The sequence below is a fragment of the Thalia democratica genome, chromosome 1 (assembly GCF_965202585.1).
Source record: "Thalia democratica chromosome 1, ktThaDemo2.hap1.1, whole genome shotgun sequence".
In the NCBI taxonomy this organism is placed as follows: domain Eukaryota; kingdom Metazoa; phylum Chordata; class Thaliacea; order Salpida; family Salpidae; genus Thalia; species Thalia democratica.
The window spans coordinates 30589181-30610089 of NC_139165.1; the positions used below are offsets into that span (position 1 = coordinate 30589181).

The following is a 20909-nucleotide window of genomic DNA, read 5'->3' on the forward strand; positions in this document are numbered from 1 at the left end:
AAAAGAAAGTCAAGGAAAAAGATCAAGTACATTTATTAATTTAACTTGAAACAGGCAAATAATAATAAGAACTTTAGATCAACGAATTTTTCGAATATAAAAACGCAGTGTTTATATGAGGAGGTTTAAACAATAAAATAAAGAGCAGCATTCAACTGGAATGTTTTATATTTATTAAGAAAAAATAAGACAATATACTAAAAGCAATTAATAGATCGTTAATAAAATAATCTAATAAATGTCGTTTTCCACAAAATTTTTGAAAAGCTTCAAGTGCTCAATCTTTAATTTTTATTCCTAAGTTATGCTTTAATTTAAATACTGTAACAAATCACAAATAAAAATGATAAAGCTAAAGTGACAAACCATGAAACAGTTTCAGATATAAAAATATAAAAGTCATAAAACGTCATAAAAAGAATCTTCCGTCAACGAATTTTACAATTATTAAGACATACTATTTTCAAATTATGTTTTGGAAATAGAGCTTTTTATTTGACTAACTAAACTAACAAATTTCAGAAAATTTCAAAGTAATAATTGGAAGATAGAGGGTGTTTTTCAAAGAAAGTAAAATATTTTACAAGCAATCGGATTCCAAGCACTGTTTGGCCAAACTCAAGTGTGACATCTTATTAACTTCGAACATACTTATGTTGCTCTGTAAAAAAAATAAAAGTGATTATTTTGTTTATACACAATACACATATATAACTTAAGAAAATGTAGTATTATGTAAATTAAAATGTAATTTGATTGTTGTTTATGAAAGACTATCTTATAATAACATAATTATTCTATTTTTTTAGAAGATAAATTGATGAAAAAAACTTTAGATTTACAAGTTTTGTTAGTATGTAAGTATGCATTATTTTTAGCTTTTACTAATCGAATAAGACATATTTTATAGTAATATTTAGTAATAAAATTTATAAAACAAGTACTTTAATGACTTAGTTATTAAGTATAAACAGCTCTAATTATGCAATTTCTAAAAATATACTTTTGTATTCTAAAGTAAGCATTAATTTTACAACCTTGTAAAACTTTTTTAGCTTATATACCTTTAAAGTTATTTTGAGGTGTTAGCTAAAAACAAGTAGACGTGTTTTAATGTACACTTATTTCCATTATGTATACTTATAGATATACTTGTAACAACATTAGGTTTTTATATAATAAATAAACTAACCGCATGGGCATGCTGCCGAGTATCACCGCATCCAATCACGACGTACGAGGTGTTTTTGTTTCCGTACTTCCCCTTAATACGGTCGTACAGCGAGCTCTTACCCACCTTGTGAGAGCTGTACACGTCCGCAATGTCCACGTACCGGTCCAGACCAAACACCACAAGCTTGGACGCTGCCTCCACCAATTTGCTGTTCGTACAAATCACTATCTTGGCTCCGGGCCTGATTGATTTATAACAAGTTTTAGTTTTCGCAATAGCTTAAACACTTTTATTGTTAAATATTTACTTTTAACAAAGTTTTAAAGTTTATTTTTTTGATAGAAATTTTACTCATTTGAAAAATTAAAACTTACAACTTTTATTTCCTAATGTTTTTTAAACGTAAAAAGCTACTTTAAATACGACCACATAACAAGCTTACATTCTAGTCTACAAATGAGTTTTTGAAATTAATTTTAAGGAATTGTAGTAAAATTTTTATTTCAAAACAAAATAAAACTTATAAAACAAATTAAAAACGAAATACAGAAAATAATAATTTGTAAGTTTAAACAGTAGAAATTCAAACTCACTTCGAAACAAGTATGTCCAATAATGCTGCGGACATCTTCAACCACGTCTTGCTCGGACCGGTCATCTTCTGGTTGTTCTTCTCAAGAGTCCTCTTGGCCGTCAGCACCCCGTCCCTTTCCCCCTGTCGGCCCTTGAAGTTGTTGTAAGTGTCCCGGATGTGACGGTATCTGTGTTGGTGGTTTTAAAATGAATGCCTGCGCTAAACACTGAAAACTTAAAAAGTGCGCGTGAAATATCTGCTGAAAGTGTTCATGAAACTAAATTTCAAAGTGTTTTTTGTTTGAAGTTTAAAACCCATAAAAAATGAGTAGGTAAGGAAACTCAAAACCACAAAACAACCTTTAACGTCAGCTTATATGTTTTAGTATCAGTTTTAAAACTTTTGCCGAGCATACTATATTCATAAAGCTTTTGTTACTTTTTAATTGAACTTACTTTTATTTAAAGTACCACCAGTAAGTCAATCAAAAAAAATATACAAATAGCTACCAGTTTTTACCTAAAAGCCATTTTTTTCCTCCAGTCGACGGACCCCCTCACGTGGTGGTGGTACCCCATATCGTGGGGCACGAACCCGTCCTGGGAGAAATTGTACATGGACAGGTCCTGACCGTTGTCGTCGCTCGAAGCGTCTTCCACGTTCGACTGGTCGTAGTGCTGGTAGAAAAAAAGTTTAAATAAAAAAATTTCAGAACAATAATACTTTCTTAGAAAAGCAAGCATCGGCTGACTTCAAACGAAACGAAATTGCGCGTCCTCTACATTCGACTGGTTGTAGTGCTATTAAAAAACATCAAATTATAAATGAAAAAAAAATGTGTCGCTTCCTTTAAAAAGAAAAGCAGGCATTGATAAATTACAAAGAACAGGCTAAATTTTGCGCATCTATATGATGTGCTGGCCAGTGGCATGCCTTTTATTAATCCAAATTTAACTTTTGCTATAAAGCAATGTTTAAATGCATCCCCTAAGTTTAATTGTTTGCAACTAATATCATTAGTATTATATATGATTTTGCCTTTAAAAAGTTTTTATATTAGTATAGTTTTTATGTTATATAGATCTGCAAAGTTTTTCTAGTAAATGTTTCCCATTACTTTTAAATAGCTACTAGCTTTTACACTTGGAATGAATTTTTAAAGAGTTAAAGTATTTCAAACTACAGATTATAAAATAGTTAAGAAACATGAGACTTTTAGAAATTAATTTATATTTTTGCATAGTAGTTGTATTACGTTTTACAAAATTAGTACAACTGTAAATAAAGCAATATTATGTTTCTAAAATATTATTTTTTAAAGGTTTTTGGTAGGACATTTTTTAGCTAAATTAACTTCAGTGTAATTTAAACATTGGTAAATCTATACTTTATAAAACTTAAAAGCTTAGTTTTGGTTTTCCCTGTTAAAAAGTACATAATAAATACTCTAAAACTATTATTCTATACATATCTTCACACAACTCTAAAGTTACTAAATATTTAACAGTAAGGTAATATTAGCCAAAATATTTTTTTTATAAAAATAGTGTTTAAAAAGTTATAACTGCTTTTATATATTTACATTAAATTAAGATTTTTTTATACCCTGGGAAAATTCTTTCATAGCACTTTTAAATTGGAATTTGATACTTGTTTTTTTGTTTATTCACAAAAAACTTTTTCATGGTAGATTATTTCTGCTGATTAGCCGAGCAAAGGGTGAAAACTAAGTGTTACCGTAAACAACATTTTACTGATAGCTTTTGGAATAGTTTCAACAAATTTATTTTACCTTGTCTCTAACGTTTTGTCTTATACTATCCAATAAAAACATTGTTATACTTCACAATATACTAAACTTAAGTAGAATTTTTTAAACTATTTATAGCTTACTTTATTGAAGACCTTTTTGAGAAATAAAAAAAGATTAGATTTGTTAACATCTCTTTAAAAGCATAGTATATCTAAAAGATTTAACACTGCCTACTAAGTTCTTGATGCAATAAAGATTAAATGTGTAATTTATAAACAACAATAAATATAAAAAGTTCTTAAATGCATAGTATTTTGAAACGTGTAATTACTAAACAGATAAAAAAGTGAAATTAATTGATTAATAAAACTAGAAAACGATAATAATTTTACTTCAAACCTCTTATTTATTATATAAATCGTCATTCTTAACAATAAACTTTACAAATGTAAAGAAAAATTTGAATTTAAAGAATATTTTTCTACAAAACTTCACCAGCACTTCTATAATATTAAAAAGAAAACCGACTTTGCAGTTGTTTTTAAACAAAAAAATCGGTCCAGTTATATTTCGTATACTTTACTACATAAAAAACCATTATCAACGTTGAACTTTAATTATGTAATTAAAAAAATAATTTTAGACAATACTTTTACAAAAAATATTTTACTAGTACTTCCATTATATTTAAAACAAAACAAACTTCGAGGTCGTTTTTGAAGAAGAATGTTTGTCCGATGTATGTGATCATGTCCATGGACCACAACTGCTGTGCCCGGGCTCGCATTTTATCCGCTTCATTGAACGCGAGTATTCTGGCGTGTCCAAACACTTTGATGTCAGGTATGAGTACATCGTTCAAATCGAAAATGTACACTCTCTGTGAATGTTGTTTTGAATAAAATGTTATATTGCTTCAAGTTTGAATAAATAAGCTAGTAGTGTTTTAATTATACTGTTTCAAATCGTGATAAAACTATAAACTGAGAAAATCTTTTGGTATTGTAACTGACAATCAGTGCAATTAACTAACAGTTTAAACTGGAAGCTCATTGCAGTCGTTGTTTAAACAAAAACAAATGGTTTCACTTAATAAAACAACAAACCATCTATTTAGCAAGTTGTTTTTAACATTTTCAAAAAAAGCTTTTGTTTCTTTTCCATTTCGACTGCGTAAACTAAACAAAATAACAAACAACAATATAAAGTTTCGTTTGAAAATAATTAAACAATTAAAAACTATGGTTCACAAGCAATTTGTACAAAAGTTTGGAAAATAATTGAATATTTCCAAAATTGCACAACAATTTAAGCATATCGCCATAAAAACTGGTATTGTAACTATTTCACAGTAAATTTTTCCCAAGCATTCTCAATTAAATTTTAAAAAGTCATACGCTTAAAAACGCATGTAAGAAATTTCCATACAAATAATTGTCTCGCTAAAGTTGCAACCGAATAAAAACTTTTGTTTTGAACTCGCTATGTCCTTTACACCTCTCATCGCTCAATTGCACTCACCTGAGAATGACGCGCAGGTTTTCATGGGGGCGAAGCGAAACTTGAAGCAATCAAGCCCATCACTCATCGCCACATAACAGCAGTTATAAATCACTTACGCGGTTCGCTTCAAACAAAAACTTCACGCTTTCTCGCGATTTTCACTCTCCGCTTCCGAAACGTCAATTTTATATGACGTCACAATGAGAAAGTTTTTTGTGTGACATCGAGATTGTTATCTCAGTGATCGGTTGCACTTGTAAACTTGCGGCGGTCGAAACTGTGTCATTGAACTTTTCCGTTTTTAAAGGGGAGTAGTGCCAACTTATTGTGACGTCATAAGTGTTTGGGCAAGGAGTAATTAACTCGTTGCTCCAAGTTGTTTTGTTGCTTAAATTAATAACAACAAGTGCATTTGAAATTTTGTTTTGCTTTATTTTGTTAATCTAGTTTTCTTTGTAACTTTAACGAAAAATACTAAAAAATACTAAAGCGAAGGTAAAACAAGCTTTATAAAAAGCTTATGAAAGTTTTTATTTTAAATTTTATATTTAATGTGTTTAATACACTTGAAAATTTTACTTTATTTTCTTTTATTAAACTAACGTTGCTTGTTACTAAATTAAAAAAATTTACTACTATAAAAATCGAAAATAAACTTGAAAAAAAATTTCGAAAAAACTTATGTAAGCTTTTGTTTTAGTTTTTATACTAAATATGTTTAATGCACTGCACAATAACAAAAAAACTTTAAAATATCGTTTTTAATAAATTTTAAGATAATTAGAAGTCTAGGTTGTGTACTTATTAATCTTTTTTATCAAGTTTAAGGAGTTTAGACAAATGTTTTAAAGTAAATATCGAAATACTTTATTTTTTAGCAAGTAAAGTTTTATCACCTTTTGCTAAATCTTAGTTTCTTGCCTATCAAGCTAATTCGTCATTTATTCTCTAATTTTGTCTCAACCATAATTTTATGTTTTGCAATACATGCATCGTATTTTCAATTTGTAATACTCCAGTATACTCAAATTTTACAAAGATAAACATTACAAAAACTAACAGTTTTGATGTTGGGGGAAACTTCGGCGCCAAACTCAGTTTTCAGACCTGACTTGATGGCCGCCAGCTCCTGACCACTAGGTGGCGCCTGAGACATCTCCGAGGCCTTCCGCTTCTTCCCTCCCGACTTCTTCTTGTCGAAGTAGGTAGACGGGTACTTCATCTGGAAGTTCACCACTTTCGGATCTGTCAGTTGTGATTGGATTATAAGGTGGTTGAGAGGTTAATTAAAGTTGAACAGTTTTCAATGCTAAATCGTTTGATAAGATTAAAATTAGTGATTTCATTTGAAAGTAGTGAGCTTGTCTATAAATTCAAAAACTCAAACATACCGTTTTTAGCTGCAGTTTTCAAAAGATTTCAGTTTCAATTTGTTTCAAATCCAAGATGAACATGAAAAAAAAAGAAGTAAGTTACAAACTTGAGTCATAAATTCTCATATAAAAAACTAACAAGTAATAGGAATTTTTTCATACAACTTTACTATAGTAATACAATATAAAAGCTTTTTTGTTTATGAGGACTGGGTAAAACTTTTAAAATTTGCAGTGCTTTTACTTTACTTAAAAAAAGCAATATTTTCTATGTGTTTAAAAATTTATATTAAAAAATAACAAAAAACATTTATAAAGACTATAAAACCAACGATCATCAACAATAGTTAAAATAAACTTCAAATTCAAACCTTCGGAAAGTGGTAAAAGCGAATAGACTTTCTGGTTGATCGGTTTCAAGTCTGCTGATTGGTTAATCTGGAAGTTGTTGCTTATCTGGTGGTGGGGGGTCGGATAATAGGGGTTGTAGTAACTTGGGTGACGGTTGCCGTAGTAACTGGCATGGTCCTGTGTAAACAAGTGAAGTCATTGTAAACAAATGGTTTTGTTGTAAAAATAAAAACTTGAATGCTTTCTGTCAAAGCTTTCTTAAGCTGTTTGAAAAAGCAACAATTATTGTGTTTCGGCGCGTTAGAGATAATTGCTTAAGAGAGGCAATTAAACGAAACGCGATTTTCGGCAGGTTGTGCAAATTAAGTGATTTTCCTTTCAATGTTGTCAGCTTAAGTTCGGCTTTAGTTTTGCAACTTTAAAAACTTTTCTTATATTTTTAATTTGTTAAAGTAATTTGAAGTTTAAAATTTTATCTACAGCTAAACATACAAAACTTAATAACTGTTTATAATAAACTTAATATAAAGTTACCAAAATGACATGAATTTGTAATAAAAACAATACCTTCAAAGAAATTTTATGCTTTAAAGTTGTTCATAACTGCTTGCATAACTTACTTTAGAGCTTAATTATATGTTTTTACATTTTTATAGTTTGAAAAAAATATGTTTAAAGTTTTTGATGAATTATTGAAAAATAAGCTCAAAATAAGCTGCATTTCAAAAATATTTTAAAACCCTTACAAAAATATAAAAAAGAACTAATACAAAGAAAAGCAAAAATTTTTAAGCATTTAGTATAAAATAAATATTTAACAAGTTATATTTTATTTTAATATCAAGTTTTTAACTGGATTTAATTAGCTAAAACTAACCTCTTTATTTGCATTTGTTATAACTTTAAGGTTAATGTTAAGATAGTGATTGTTTTTCATATTGTCATAAATACAAAGGTAAATTTTAAATATTAGCTTATTTAGTCCTTCTATAAAAGTACTAGTAACTTAACTTATTTTCTAAAATTAGATGAGTATATTGAAATTCTAGCTTTAATTTTTAAACAAATAAATTTGATAAGATACTCAACAAAAAGTTTAAGGTATAAAATGATAAGAGAACTAGATAAAATCCAGTAACAAAATAACATGGCATAACGTAAACCTGTCAGACATTTTAAATTAACATCAAAAGTTAAAAAAAGTATGATTGACACATAAAATGTTTTATAACTAACTATTTCAACATAATAAAAAAAAAATCTATTAACTAATAAAAACTTACATTAATAGCATGGTGTGATACACCTCTATTATGATGGTAAACAAAATAAAATAACTAATAATAAAACTCACATTAATAGCATGGTGTGATACAGCTCAATTTTGATGGTAAACAAAATAAAACAAATAAATAATAAAACTCACATTAATAGCATGGTGAGGTGCTCCTCTATGTTGATGATGTTGAAATCCGTGCAATGGTAAGAAACTGCCTCCTATGAAAACATATAGTTATTAGTATTTATTTAGTTACTAGGTTTCATAGGATTCTACATAGATTTACATCAAACAGCACGCCATGAATACATATGTTCTTATTTTATGTCAAAAACTAACTTTTAAATATTAAAGAAGTTGGTTGCTAAACAGAAAACATTATGCTTTACACGTTTTGAAACTAGTTTTTTTTTTTCAAAAATTAGTAAAAAGTTTTTTTTTTTCAAATTCAAAAGATAAACTTTAGTAGCAGAAACGGACAATTAACCAAAGTATGTAAAAGTTGTAGCAAATATTCCCTTGTGAATATAATAAGATTGTTTGTAGCTATATAAAATTATTTGTTTCTCAATTTTGGAAATTTAAAACTATTATGTAAAAGTTAAAAATTTATTAAAATTAAGTTTCATCAAAAATTTATAAGGTTTAAAATAAAATGAAACTATATAACGGAATAAAATAACTTATTACAAGTCATATAATTTAAAGGTGCTTGCAGTTTTAAAACCATTTTTTTAATTTTAGGAAGTCTTTATTTATTTTTTTCACCCTAAATAAACAAAGTTATTGATGAATAGTATGCTTTAAATTCTATATTTATCTTACAATAAAACATCTGAGCTGCAGTTGAAAAATAGTTTAGACCAAAAAAAATCTACGATAATACAAAAACTCTTCTAGACTAACTACCGAAAATAAACGCTTGTATTTCTTCCTTAGTAAAAGTTCGAAAAGGATTCATGCTACAAAGAAGCCTACAATCTACTGTAATTGAATTTTAACTGGTGTGTTTGGAAGTTGCCGCGGTGTAGCGATGAGACAATTAAAAGAAGGAGGATTGCATCCAACCGTGTAATCAAGTAGAGCGCGGAGATAAAAGACAATTAGCGGGCGCTTGTGGATCTGCTTAATTCTCCCCTCGTGTTTAGAGTTGAATAAATTTTACTTTTTTTTTGGAAAAATTTAAAAAAGACTTGTCTTTGACTTTCGATTTTATAAGATCAAATTGATAAAAAAGATTCGAATGTTTTTAAAAGTTTTTTTTTTGTTTTGTTCGACCCTCACTTTAGTTTTTAAAAGTTGAAAATTTAGTTTTATTCCAAATTATAATCAAGGTTAATTATAAAGTATAATTGTTTGTATTGTAAATAAATAAACAAATCTTATGTTTACCATCAAACAAAATATAAAAAGTCATTTAGAAAACCATTTTAAAAATCTTAACCTTAAACCTAACACTCGCAAATCCTTAAATAATTTGAATAAAATACCTTAACTCAAATATTGATGAGAATTTTTTTAAATGTATCGCGTTTCGCACTTAACATATGAAATTACACACCCCTGATACGCACGAGAATATTTTCATTTCGCGTTTGGCAGCATTAAAACGATACTTTTCACAGCACGGTGTGGGGTTTGTTTGTTTTCAAATAACTCAAATAATTTTGACACTTTCGCGCATGAGTGGTTAAGATGTGGGGTGTAAAGTGGGGGCAGTTAAATCCAAACGCCAAGTGTTGTTTAGTAAACACATTATTGTAATTAGATTAAAATTTTAAGATAGTTTTTGTTTTAACTAAAAATATTAATAAAACGTTATAAAATGCAAAAACAAAGTACCTCAGTTTCGCTTAATTTAAAGTTGTTTTAATTAAAAAAAAAAAAAATCCAAGAAAGCGGTTTTTTTAGACGAAAGAACGAGATATTTATAACTAATCAAGCTTTTTGTAAAGACACATAAATTACATTACTTCTATAACTCATAAAATAATAGCTAATATTTAGCACAAAAAAACTAACGCTTTTTTATTGGAAATACGCAATTATTAAAATAAAAAGCGGCCAGCTTGAGCTAGAAGTAATTATTTTGCAACACTTTTATAGCGGATATTGTTAAGATTTAACGACTAAAATGTCATTTGAAAAAAAAGAGTATGTATTGAAGCCATAGTGAAGTAGCTTTTTCTAAAGCTGAATGAAAATTCACTAAAGTTAAAACTTTGATCAAGTAAAACTTTTTAAAATAAGTACATTGTTTATAACAAATTAAAACCTCTTAATTAATAAAAACTTGTAGTCTAGTAACAATGATAAATATTTCAAATTGGATTTTTTTTTTTAATTTTAATTTACATTATCGTTTATTAATGTAATGGTTACCAAACTTTTTTGTAAAAATCAATATTTCATTATTAAGAAAATTCTGCGAAACAATTGATAATTGTTATGCTAAATTATTAGTTAATTATTTAGTCTGCATAGTGCTTAGTCATATAAGTTAATCTATTTAATCAATTATTAGTCAATAAAATGCTTTTCGTTAAGTTGTATGTGATACTTGTGTGTTTTATCGTTTATCGATTTTTTTTTGAATAAATATTACAAACTTCGAAGTTTTTTATATTTTTATCTGTTAAAATATACCGAAACTAATATGTAATACGTTTTATGACAACTATAAACCAAACGTTTTCTTATTTCAATAACATTCAAGCATTTACAGATTAAAATGACGTGTATAGTGTTTAAAAAATCATAACTGTAACAGAATTATTAGTAAACACAACACCTTAATAAAATTACAAAATATAACTTTGTATTAAATTTTTAGATTTTGCATAATAAAAATAAATAAACTTTTAAGATACACCCATTTTCGGACTTTGTCTAATTTCGAGTAAACTATTTTTAAAAACAAGATATTAAAATATTTTTAAAACTTTACTAAGGTTGAAATTTTACACTTTTAATAAATATAATATCGCACTGTTTATTTTTAGTACGTATAAATTTTGAAACTAGCCTGCAATTTTTGCTTTATTTCGGTAAAAAAAAAACTACTTACTAGGTAAATTAAAGTATTATATTGGTAATAAAACTCCTGTGATTTTTAAATTTAGTATTTAAATGACGCAGTGAAATCATTAAAATATAAAGTTCTGTTATCAAACAGGTTTTTTTTACAATTTTAAACTTAGATTTTGTATTTTTAGTTTGCATTGTTTATCTAGTATTTTCAAAAATATCTTTCCGTTTGGGTTGAATTTCAACACATTAGGCAATTATAATGTTATTTAAATGTCAATAAGCATTTAACAGTTTGTAAAATATTTAAAAAATATTTATTTTCACTAAATTTTGCTCGTAACAAAACAAGTTCGTTTGAATATAGTAACAACAACTTGAAAAGTACTCACATAACTAAAAGCTAAAAATGTTTAACATGTTAAAGTAACATATACTCTAACTTAGTTTAAAAAAATCAGTTAAAATAAAACAAAGTTTTAAAACTGCAATTGTAAAAAAAAGTTCTAACTAAAGTTGAACTCAGTTTATTAGAAACCAAAGCATAAATAAAAACTAAACTAAAACAACATTCATAAGCTGAAAATACACAATACTATAACTCTATTGTAAGACTTTATCTAAGTAAAGTTTAGTTAATTATTTTGTTTAAAATACCAGCTATTACAATAAACTCACAAAGCAGTTTTTGCGTCAAACTAAATATATTTGTCAGCTATAATTTTTTATTCAAAGAGAACCAAGTAAAAGTTTATTATTTATGGCACTTCTGCTTAAGTAACTTTTATACTATTTAGAACATCATTCAAGTCAAGGTTTATAATATTTGTGTTTCTAATATATTTTAAAAACAAACTTTTAAGTATGATGGTAAGTTTGTATGATATTTGAAACTAAGTTACTGATTTTTATACTTCGTACATAAACTACCGAATTAAAATTAACTAAATTGTAACTAAAACTGTAAAACGTAGCGAGTTTCAAAGTAAATCAGTTGAATTTTTGTCTGCTTTCAATACTAAATAATCCTATATTGTATTAGTTTTGAGCAAATAGTTAAACATGACTTTTGACTCAATCTGTTTTAAAGTATAAAAACAACTCAAATAAATGCTTTAGTATGAATCTCACTGAAAAATAATAAAAAGTCGTTAGGAGTGATTAGCTTCTAATGAGCGTCTTTTCAAAAATGAACATCTCCCAATCACCTCAGCTTACTAAATAAATTTTATAAAAATAAAGTTTTAACATTAGGAGTTTTAGCTTCTTTTTAACAATTCACAACTCCTTACTCTGAGAACACGAATCGTTTATTTATAAATTGAAAATATTTTGATATTTCATTTAAACTGTTTAATGCAGACTGCGACTAACCGTAGAGCTGAAAAAAACCGACTGCCGACTGAAAGGTCATTTTAAAAGTTCCTGTTTTTTCAAAATTCTCAAATGTCTAGATGGGAACCGAATGAATGATGAAATGTTTTTGACAATTTGCTTATGAATAATTTGAAGGCTCGCGAGCGAAGAATTAGAAAAAATGAGTTCAGAAAAATGTTACGACAGCTAGCGGTTAAAATTTTATTATTGACATGATGTCTGCGCAGTTTTTTGTAGTTTAGTTCGCAATGTTTATAAACTTGAATGTTTTATTCAACTTTAAGCTTAAGTTATTTTACTAACCTGTAAGCTTAGGATAAGTCTAACAAAAAAGACGGTAAAATTGAGCTTTGAATTTTAACAAAAAAGTTATTAAAATGGTAATGAGTTTAGAAATACTTTTTGTATAACCACCTTCTTTATAAAATAAATATAAATCACTATATATAACATTTAAATAAAACTGATAATAAAATTCTAATAACAACATGTTCACAAATTTTTTTTTGCCATAAAAACAATTTACATCTTGAAATCGGATGTTTAGTTAGCAGTATTTAAAAGTAAGTCATACACAGTATTTATTTTTTTAAACTTAGACAATGAGCATTTCGAAAACTGCCTTAAATTGATCAAAAATGTTTTAAGTAAAAAAAATAAAGAAAGCTTAAATATTATAAAACTATAACATTATCAATTACCAAATGTAGGCTTACTTGTGCATTCAAGCTAACAATTAGTCATGATTTTATTGAAACTTGTACCTACTTAAACAAAAGTGATTTAAAACAATAATCATTGTAATCTTTGTATACAAGAACTTCAAAAATCATTTCATGGCTTTAATGAAATACTTGATTATTTTTAATGTTAGTTATTTATAGTTTAAATCGATTAGATATATGAAAGTATAAACTTAGTAAATTTTCATTTATTTAAAAAGAAATAAAATAAAACTTTGTAGTACTTAACCTACAGTATACATTTAATTTCAAGTAAAACTTAAAACTTTTTTAAGTTATATACTCTACCGTTAAAAACATAAATGTAAGTAAAAAAATTGTGGTTTTTAAGGGTGGAGTAAAACACTGCAACAAGTCACTACTTCCTGAGCTAAAGACTAAATAGAAGAAAAAAAATATCAAACTAATTCTTCTTAATACGCTTTAAAATAATAATACAACTAAAAAACAAAGAATAAAATAATAGTAACATGGTTTTGTAGCATGAACAATGTAGTAACAAAAATCATACCATGTAGTACCAATTATAATATAAAACAAAAGTTATTTCTTATAAATCTAAAACAAAAAAAAAGAAATGACCTACCGTTGTAGTATTTGTCCATAAAATATTGTTTGAATTTTAAAACAGTTGTCGAAGAAATTATGTCTTCTTTTAAAAAAATACTTTAAATGTTACTTTTATTAAATTAACAGCAAGTATTATAAAAATCATAACAAGTTTTAGTGGTAGCTGTAGAAGTTAATTTATTTATGTTTAATTGTAGCTTGGTACCATTGTATTCCTTACTTTTACTTATTTTTATCTAAGAATAGATTATAAATAATAAGTGTGTATAGGTAATATAAAATGTCGTTTAATTAGATTAAGGTTCAAGGTAACATATAAACCATGAAGCCTGATACTAATGAAGATTTAAATTAAAATAAATTCGATTCTAACAAGTTTAGAAGTTTATTTGTAGTTACATTCATTAGCATTAAAAAAATTGCGGTTAGTATTAAACAGTACGGCTTTAGTATCAAAATTTACGAGTTTCTAGAATTAACAAGCAAAAACTATAAATGTTTTAAAAACATTCTAATTTCAACTAATTCAAACAGTCTACAGCTGGAATCCTATATTACAGATATTAAGAAAAAACGCTTCATATATGTTACAGTTTAAGAATATTACAGTTTATTACCAGTAAACTACATATTTACTTTTTCGCCCCTTGCTAGTTGTTGACTTTTGATTGGTAAAATCACTCACAAGATGGCGACATCCGGGCCATAGTTACTGCAAAGTTTTTGTAGTGAGCAGTATAGAAATATTATTTTATACCAAAGTTTTGATAGAACAAAGAAAAGCAAAGCACTAGTAATCTGTAATCATTAAATTAAGAGCCTAACTGTAAACTTTTACTACGAACACTTTTCACATTAATGTTTTTAAAAGATACGTTTTGAGCTGAAAGTACCTCGTGTGCCGTAGGTTTTAGCTATCAAGGCCGAATTCGGGCCGCAGTTTGCCGACCCCTGCTTTGAGCTAAAATATTTTAAACAACACTTAAGTTCTGTATAAAATAAACAAACTTAAAATGTTTGTTCCATAAATAAAAAGTTCTAAAACAAATATACATTTAAAGTAAAATCTAGCTTGTTAAAAACATGAAAACAAAATTAAAATATCTAGTTTCAAATGTAGCTCAGCTTTAAAGTTGTTAGTTTAATCTATTCTTTTACAAAAAATATTGAAAATATTTTTGTTAACTAACACGTTTTGTAAGATCTACAGCAGAAAACGACTGACCAAACAATAAACCGTTTTCATGACAAATGAAATTACTGATGGTTTTATTTTTAATGTGCTGGTACGACCCATTAACGTCTCGTAGATGATTTTACTCAAATACAAAACTGTAGATGTCCAAGGCTAATGTCTTTTGAATTTTTTTGTTGATGTTAGTATTGTTAGAACTACTGTTAAAATGTTTTCAAGCTCGAGTTTGCGTTAACAACAGCCTATGTTTTCTAAAGTTGTTAAAAGTCGTAAAAGATTGAAAGGCCATTCACTTTTTATTTCATTAGAAATATTATTTGATACAAGCTATAAATAAAGAATAAAATTCATTCTGCGTTCCGAACCTTTGTTTAGTAATAGAACAATTTACCGAATTCAACTAAGTTGTCAATTAGCTTGTTGTACTTATTAGAAATAGTATGCTTCAGGTATATTACATTGCTAGTTACACTTTTTTTTATGCTTTTTACTTACTTGCAATTTAAATTACCAAATTATTGATAGTTGTGTTTTGTGTTATTATATAAAACTCTATATGTTTTCAAAGTTTTAGTTCAAAACTTACTTTATTTGAAACCATAAGTTAAAAATTTAGAACACAACAGTAAGTATATTTATATTATATTCTGTAATATTAAACTAGTTAACTTCTACATATAAAGTATTTTATAAATTGTACAAATAGACAATGTATATCCAGAATATTTATTATAGAATAAATCTTTAAATAGTATGCAACTGCCACATCTAGTAAACAATATTGTTTGAATTATTCTTAAAACTTGAGAAATAATTGTTATCATATTTTCTCTAAATCTTTTTTTAAATTGATTATTATCTATCTGTGTAAGTCTCTATGGAAAAAACCTTCTAGAAATTAAAAAAACTTTTGTTTTTTTATCAGCTTAATTGACGTAAACCTTAAAGTAATGAAGGCAGTTTTTAAGTTTATAACAAAAATCAATAAAAAACAAGAACCTTAATAAATAAATTTAAAATAGGCTTATCGTAATAAAAACTAAAGTTCAACGAATTTTTCTAATTTAAAAACGCAAAATTTTTATGCAAATGTTTAAATTATAAAATAAAAAACAGCGTAGTTAATGTTTTATATTTATTAGTAAAAATGAAGCATATAGATCATGTACTAGAAGATAATAATAGATCGAGAAGCAAATAATAGATCGAGAGGCAAATAATCTAATAAATGTTGGTTTCCAAAAAACTTTTGAATAACTTCAAGTCTCCCATCTTGTGTATTGGAACGAAAGTTGTGATGCTCTGTAAAAAGTAAGTAAATGTTAATTTTAATCAGACTACTGAATAAAAAATGTTTCAATCTGTTTCAAAATAAACGTACAACACTTTTTCGGTTTACATATTAAACTAATAAATTGTATTTTTTCTAGTAACGTTTCACTTTAACTTGAGTTAGGTGTCATCTAAGTAAGAACAAATATTTTATACACTAAAAAGGTTTTTTAGAAATTAAATTATGAAATAAAAATTTGAGTACCTTTACTTTTAGCCTGTTAAGAACACATCAGTGTGTAACAAACTTGAAATACTTCGAATTTAGAAAATGCTTCTAACTATAATTTTCAGATTTAATGGGAAATTAATATGAAAATCTGACCTGTTGGGAGTGCTCTTTGCTGTTCACAGTCCCAATAACCACATACAAGTTCTTGTCTCCGTACTCTTTCTTGATACGGGCTTACACGGAGCTCTTGCCCACCACTTGAGAGCTGTACACGTCTGCAATGTCCACGTACCGGTCCAGACCGAACACCACAAGTTTGGACGCCGCATCCGACAATTCGCTGTTCGTACAAATCACTATCTTGGCTCCTGGTTTTTTTAGAAAAAATACATTATCTTGGTGTCTGATCTAATCAATGAGTTATAACTTTATTTCAAACTTAAACTACTTGTTAAACCAAGACATATAGAATAGGAAAAAAAAATAGTTAATAAAAGCAAAGTTTATAAGCAAATTGTTTAAATAAAAAAAATTATTATAAAAATTAATAGTTTATGATTGATTTTAGTTAGTAAGAAGAAGATCAAACTTGCTATGTTTAACGTCGAGAACGGCTGTGGACGCATCCAACCACATCTTAGCCGGTCCGGCCATCATCCGTTCCTTGTTTCTTGCACATCTCTCCTTGGCGTCTCCCACCTCGTTCTGTTCTCCTTGCCAGCTCTGGAACTTCTGGTAGGTGTCACGGATCATGCGGTACCTAAAATGTTGTGTGGATTATTTTTATAAAAGTCAGAAGTTTTTTTTCCAAAACTTACTTAAGAATGGTAGAATAAAATTTTCTTCTTATATAACATATCGTAACACCTGATTTCAATTTTTTTTTTAAATAAAGACAACAGTAAAAGCTAAGTATGAAATGAAAACTTTTCATACTTTTAATCAAAACAAAAGAAGACCATACAAACCTGATAGCAAGCTTTTTTAGAAAACCAATTGAGTTTTTTTCTACATGGGTTCCAGAGGCATGGAGCGCAACATTGCAAAATCCATCTTGGGAGAAATCGTAAGTGGACAAGTCTATGTTAAAGTTGTCGTCTTCCGAAACATCTTCAACATTGGGCTGGCCGTAATTCTGATTAAATAGTTAAAAATGTGTTTTTATCATTAAACTTTTATCTTGTCGAACATTCAAAGTTTTAAAAAAGTTTTGTTTAATATATTTTGACCTATATTTACACGGTTTAAAAACTATGAGGTCATGCAATTGATATTGAACAATGTGGTTGTATTTAGTTTTATTTAATTATAACAAAACAGATGCATAAATATGAAGCTAATGTTTATTTATTAGCGCTCTATAGAAATTATTGCACTTGTTTTTGTTAAACAGTTCTTTGATTTATCTAATTAAGTTCAAACTTAAAATGTTACTTTCAAGTTTATTCCATCCAATAATAACATGGTAATAAAATCTAAATATAATATAACTATGATAGTAGTTAAATTAAAAAAAAAATCTTTTCTTACACTTAATGACACTTGGAATGGTTTATATGTAATAGTAAGTATTTATTTACAGGATTTAAATATATTAGGTAAACAATATTTATGTTTTAATCAATATTTCACGGTTACTTTAAAAAAAAATTGGTCCAGAAAACGTTTATAGATTGTTTTGTTAAAAAGCATACTAAACATTTATGTTTAGTATAACATTATATAGTTTCAGTTCACAGTTGGTTTGAACATGCGAAGTAGCAGTCATGACACAGATTACTATTTTTACATGTAATTTACAACTATGTGCTTAGATAACTATATAAATTCAATGTATTAGTTTAAGATAAAATTATTTAAATTAATTGACGTCTTATTTAATAAGTTCTTTAAAAAGTTTGCGCGTTAAAAAACGTTTAGACGTTGCAATTAAACTATACGAACAAAAATAATTGAACTGACTAACTATGTTAACAATACTAAAAATCTAAACAAAACAAACTTCAAGATCTTTCTTGAAGAAGAAGTTGTGTCCGATGTGATCTATCATGTCAACGGACCACTCCAACAGCATTTTGGTGTCATTCTGTTCCTCATAATTTGATGCAAGCGTTATTGCTGCTCCAAACACTTTGATGTTCGGTATAAGTACGTCATTTAAGTCGAATATGTACACTCGCTGTAATTAATGTTAGTTTTTATACAACTAGTGAATATGTAAAACGTTATGTATTAAGGTATGTTATGTGTATAGGTTGAGGTTGCCTAATGTATAAATAATAATTTTTTGGTTTAGTAAAATGCAATGGTCAACTGTAAATAATCGAATTATAAGTATTAAGTTAATCTTAGCAAAAATGAATTCGATGAATTCAGCTGTTTTTTGAAGTTAGATATAAAAAAAAAATATAACTTGTATTAGACATTAGTTTAGAAGTTTAAAATAATTGTATTAGTGTAACGTTTAAAAAAAATGTCTGAAGAAGATTTCCATGCCCCCGTGCTTAAAGTTTAAAAATTAAAAGTTTGCACAAAAATAACTTTCAGCGCAAGTTGCTACTTGATTAATATTATTTCTGATGCAACTCAAAGCTTAATCACTTAATAGTGAACAAACAACCAGCCAGTTGCCATTCTCTTTTACTCTTTCCGCTAACTTTAACGGTTAGTTTGACAACTACGTTCATATTTATATTTTCTCATTTGTTTTTTTTTCTTTTCCATTATTGGTACAACATAAACTATCACCCATTTTAGTTTAACGACAATTTTTGTTTTTTATTTTAACTTTTTAGATCAATCAAATACAATTTTACAATAAAAATTTTGCAAAATTTAAAAGTACAACATTACAGGCGTTTGGAGTGGAGTGATACACTTTAGTAATTACTTCAAACTACTAATAACACTTATAAGCAAAATTATTTTTTTCCGCAAACTTTATCAACTAAACAGCTCGTAAAAACCTTCTAATAAATTTTGAGTAATGAAATAAACTTAACTTAACACTTATGTTTGAAACAAACCTTTTTAGGGGGAGGTACTATAATTTTCTTGGTTCCATTTCTTCGTTTTCTTGGTGGCATGTTGAAATAGTTTGCCGGGTACTTCATCTCAAAATTCTTAAAAGTTGGAGCTGAAAATGATTGATTGTATAAAATTCATTGTTTACTTTCCATTGTTATACTTAAAGCAAATTACAACATTATGTAATGTTTATAATGAAAAATAAAAACTTACTATTTCGTGCTGCAATTTCAAAGATTTTGTTTTTATTTCGTTTAAATTCCATGGTAATCGTAAAAAAATTAATATAAATTAAGTTTACATACTTTATAAAAAAAAAAGAAATTTTGCAACACATTGATTATAAATTGTACTTTAAATTTATTATAACTAACGTAACCTCTCTGGCATTTATATATACAATAAAAATAAGCTAAATGAATGCTACATACTTTTATTAGAAAACTAAATTAATTTTGTTATTTAAAGTATAACGATTGAAACTTAGACAAGAAATATTATTTGCAAACTAAAATAATGCAAAGTTACTGATTGTTAAACATTTAAAAGCCGAAGTTTACAAATTTAATTACAAACCTTCAGCTATTGGCAGGAATGTATACGTTTTCATTTGTTGTGGTACCAAATTATTCCCATCATTAAAAGTAGCCGTTTGTTTTGAAACAGCTGGCTGAATAGAGTTTGCTTGGTCAACACTAGATTGATTGTTAACACTGGCTTGATTGTTAACCACTGAACTGTTGCTTGCTTGGGGTTGATTGGCATTCACATTGGCCATCAGGTTGTAACTGGATGTACTCGCTTGAGATTGAGTGGGAATTCTTGCCTGGGGGCTACAAAGGGCGCTTCTCTGAGCGTTGTTTGTCATCGAGGTGTTATATAGGAGAGGTGTCAGGGGTAGAGGAGCCCGAAACTGATTAGGACAAGGGTATGGAGGATGAAGAGGAGGAAACTGCATGTGGTTGCCATAGTAACCTGCTGGAATCTGTAAAATATCTTTTGTAAATTTAAATGTATAAGCCTTAATAATGCAAAATGCTACATAAGTTTTCAGACAATCATTAGTTTGAAAACAACAAACTTGTTTAGTACTGTTCAAATTTATAAAGTCATTAGGATTTTTAATAAAAATTCTTATTTATTATAGTGGCTTGTTTAAAAACTCCTGTTTTTTTTCAATTGTTATTAGTATATACTAGTAAGTTGACTGTTCACTTATCAATCATTGTTTTTATGTAATAAAAATATTACATAAGTACTAATTATGCATAAATATTACAAACTAAACTACAAATCCTAATGTATTTGGTAAGAGATTGAAAATCATTTTGTTTAGCTAAACTTATGTATATATTAAGTTCAACTATATATCAGACTAATCTAATCTTAATTTGAGGCGAATAGTTATTATTACAGTTGATTTCAATCTAACGTTGCCAAAAGAAAATATATAATAATA

At 27.2% G+C, this 20909-nt stretch overlaps 1 protein-coding gene across 1 annotated transcript; it reads right to left on the reverse strand.

Moving 5' to 3' along the window:
- Positions 1-550: 550 nt before the first annotated feature.
- LOC145835172 (protein phosphatase EYA2-like) lies at positions 551-8975 on the reverse strand. The gene is made up of 9 exons (XM_082942737.1): positions 8914-8975; positions 8155-8225; positions 6749-6905; positions 6065-6249; positions 4205-4381; positions 2268-2425; positions 1768-1935; positions 1193-1415; positions 551-661 (listed from the first exon to the last, which is right to left on the reverse strand). Exons 1-9 carry the CDS (start codon positions 8966-8968, stop codon positions 581-583), a joined length of 1275 nt encoding a protein of 424 aa, XP_082798863.1. The 5' UTR covers positions 8969-8975; the 3' UTR covers positions 551-580.
- Between the last annotated feature and the right edge of the window lie 11934 nt (positions 8976-20909).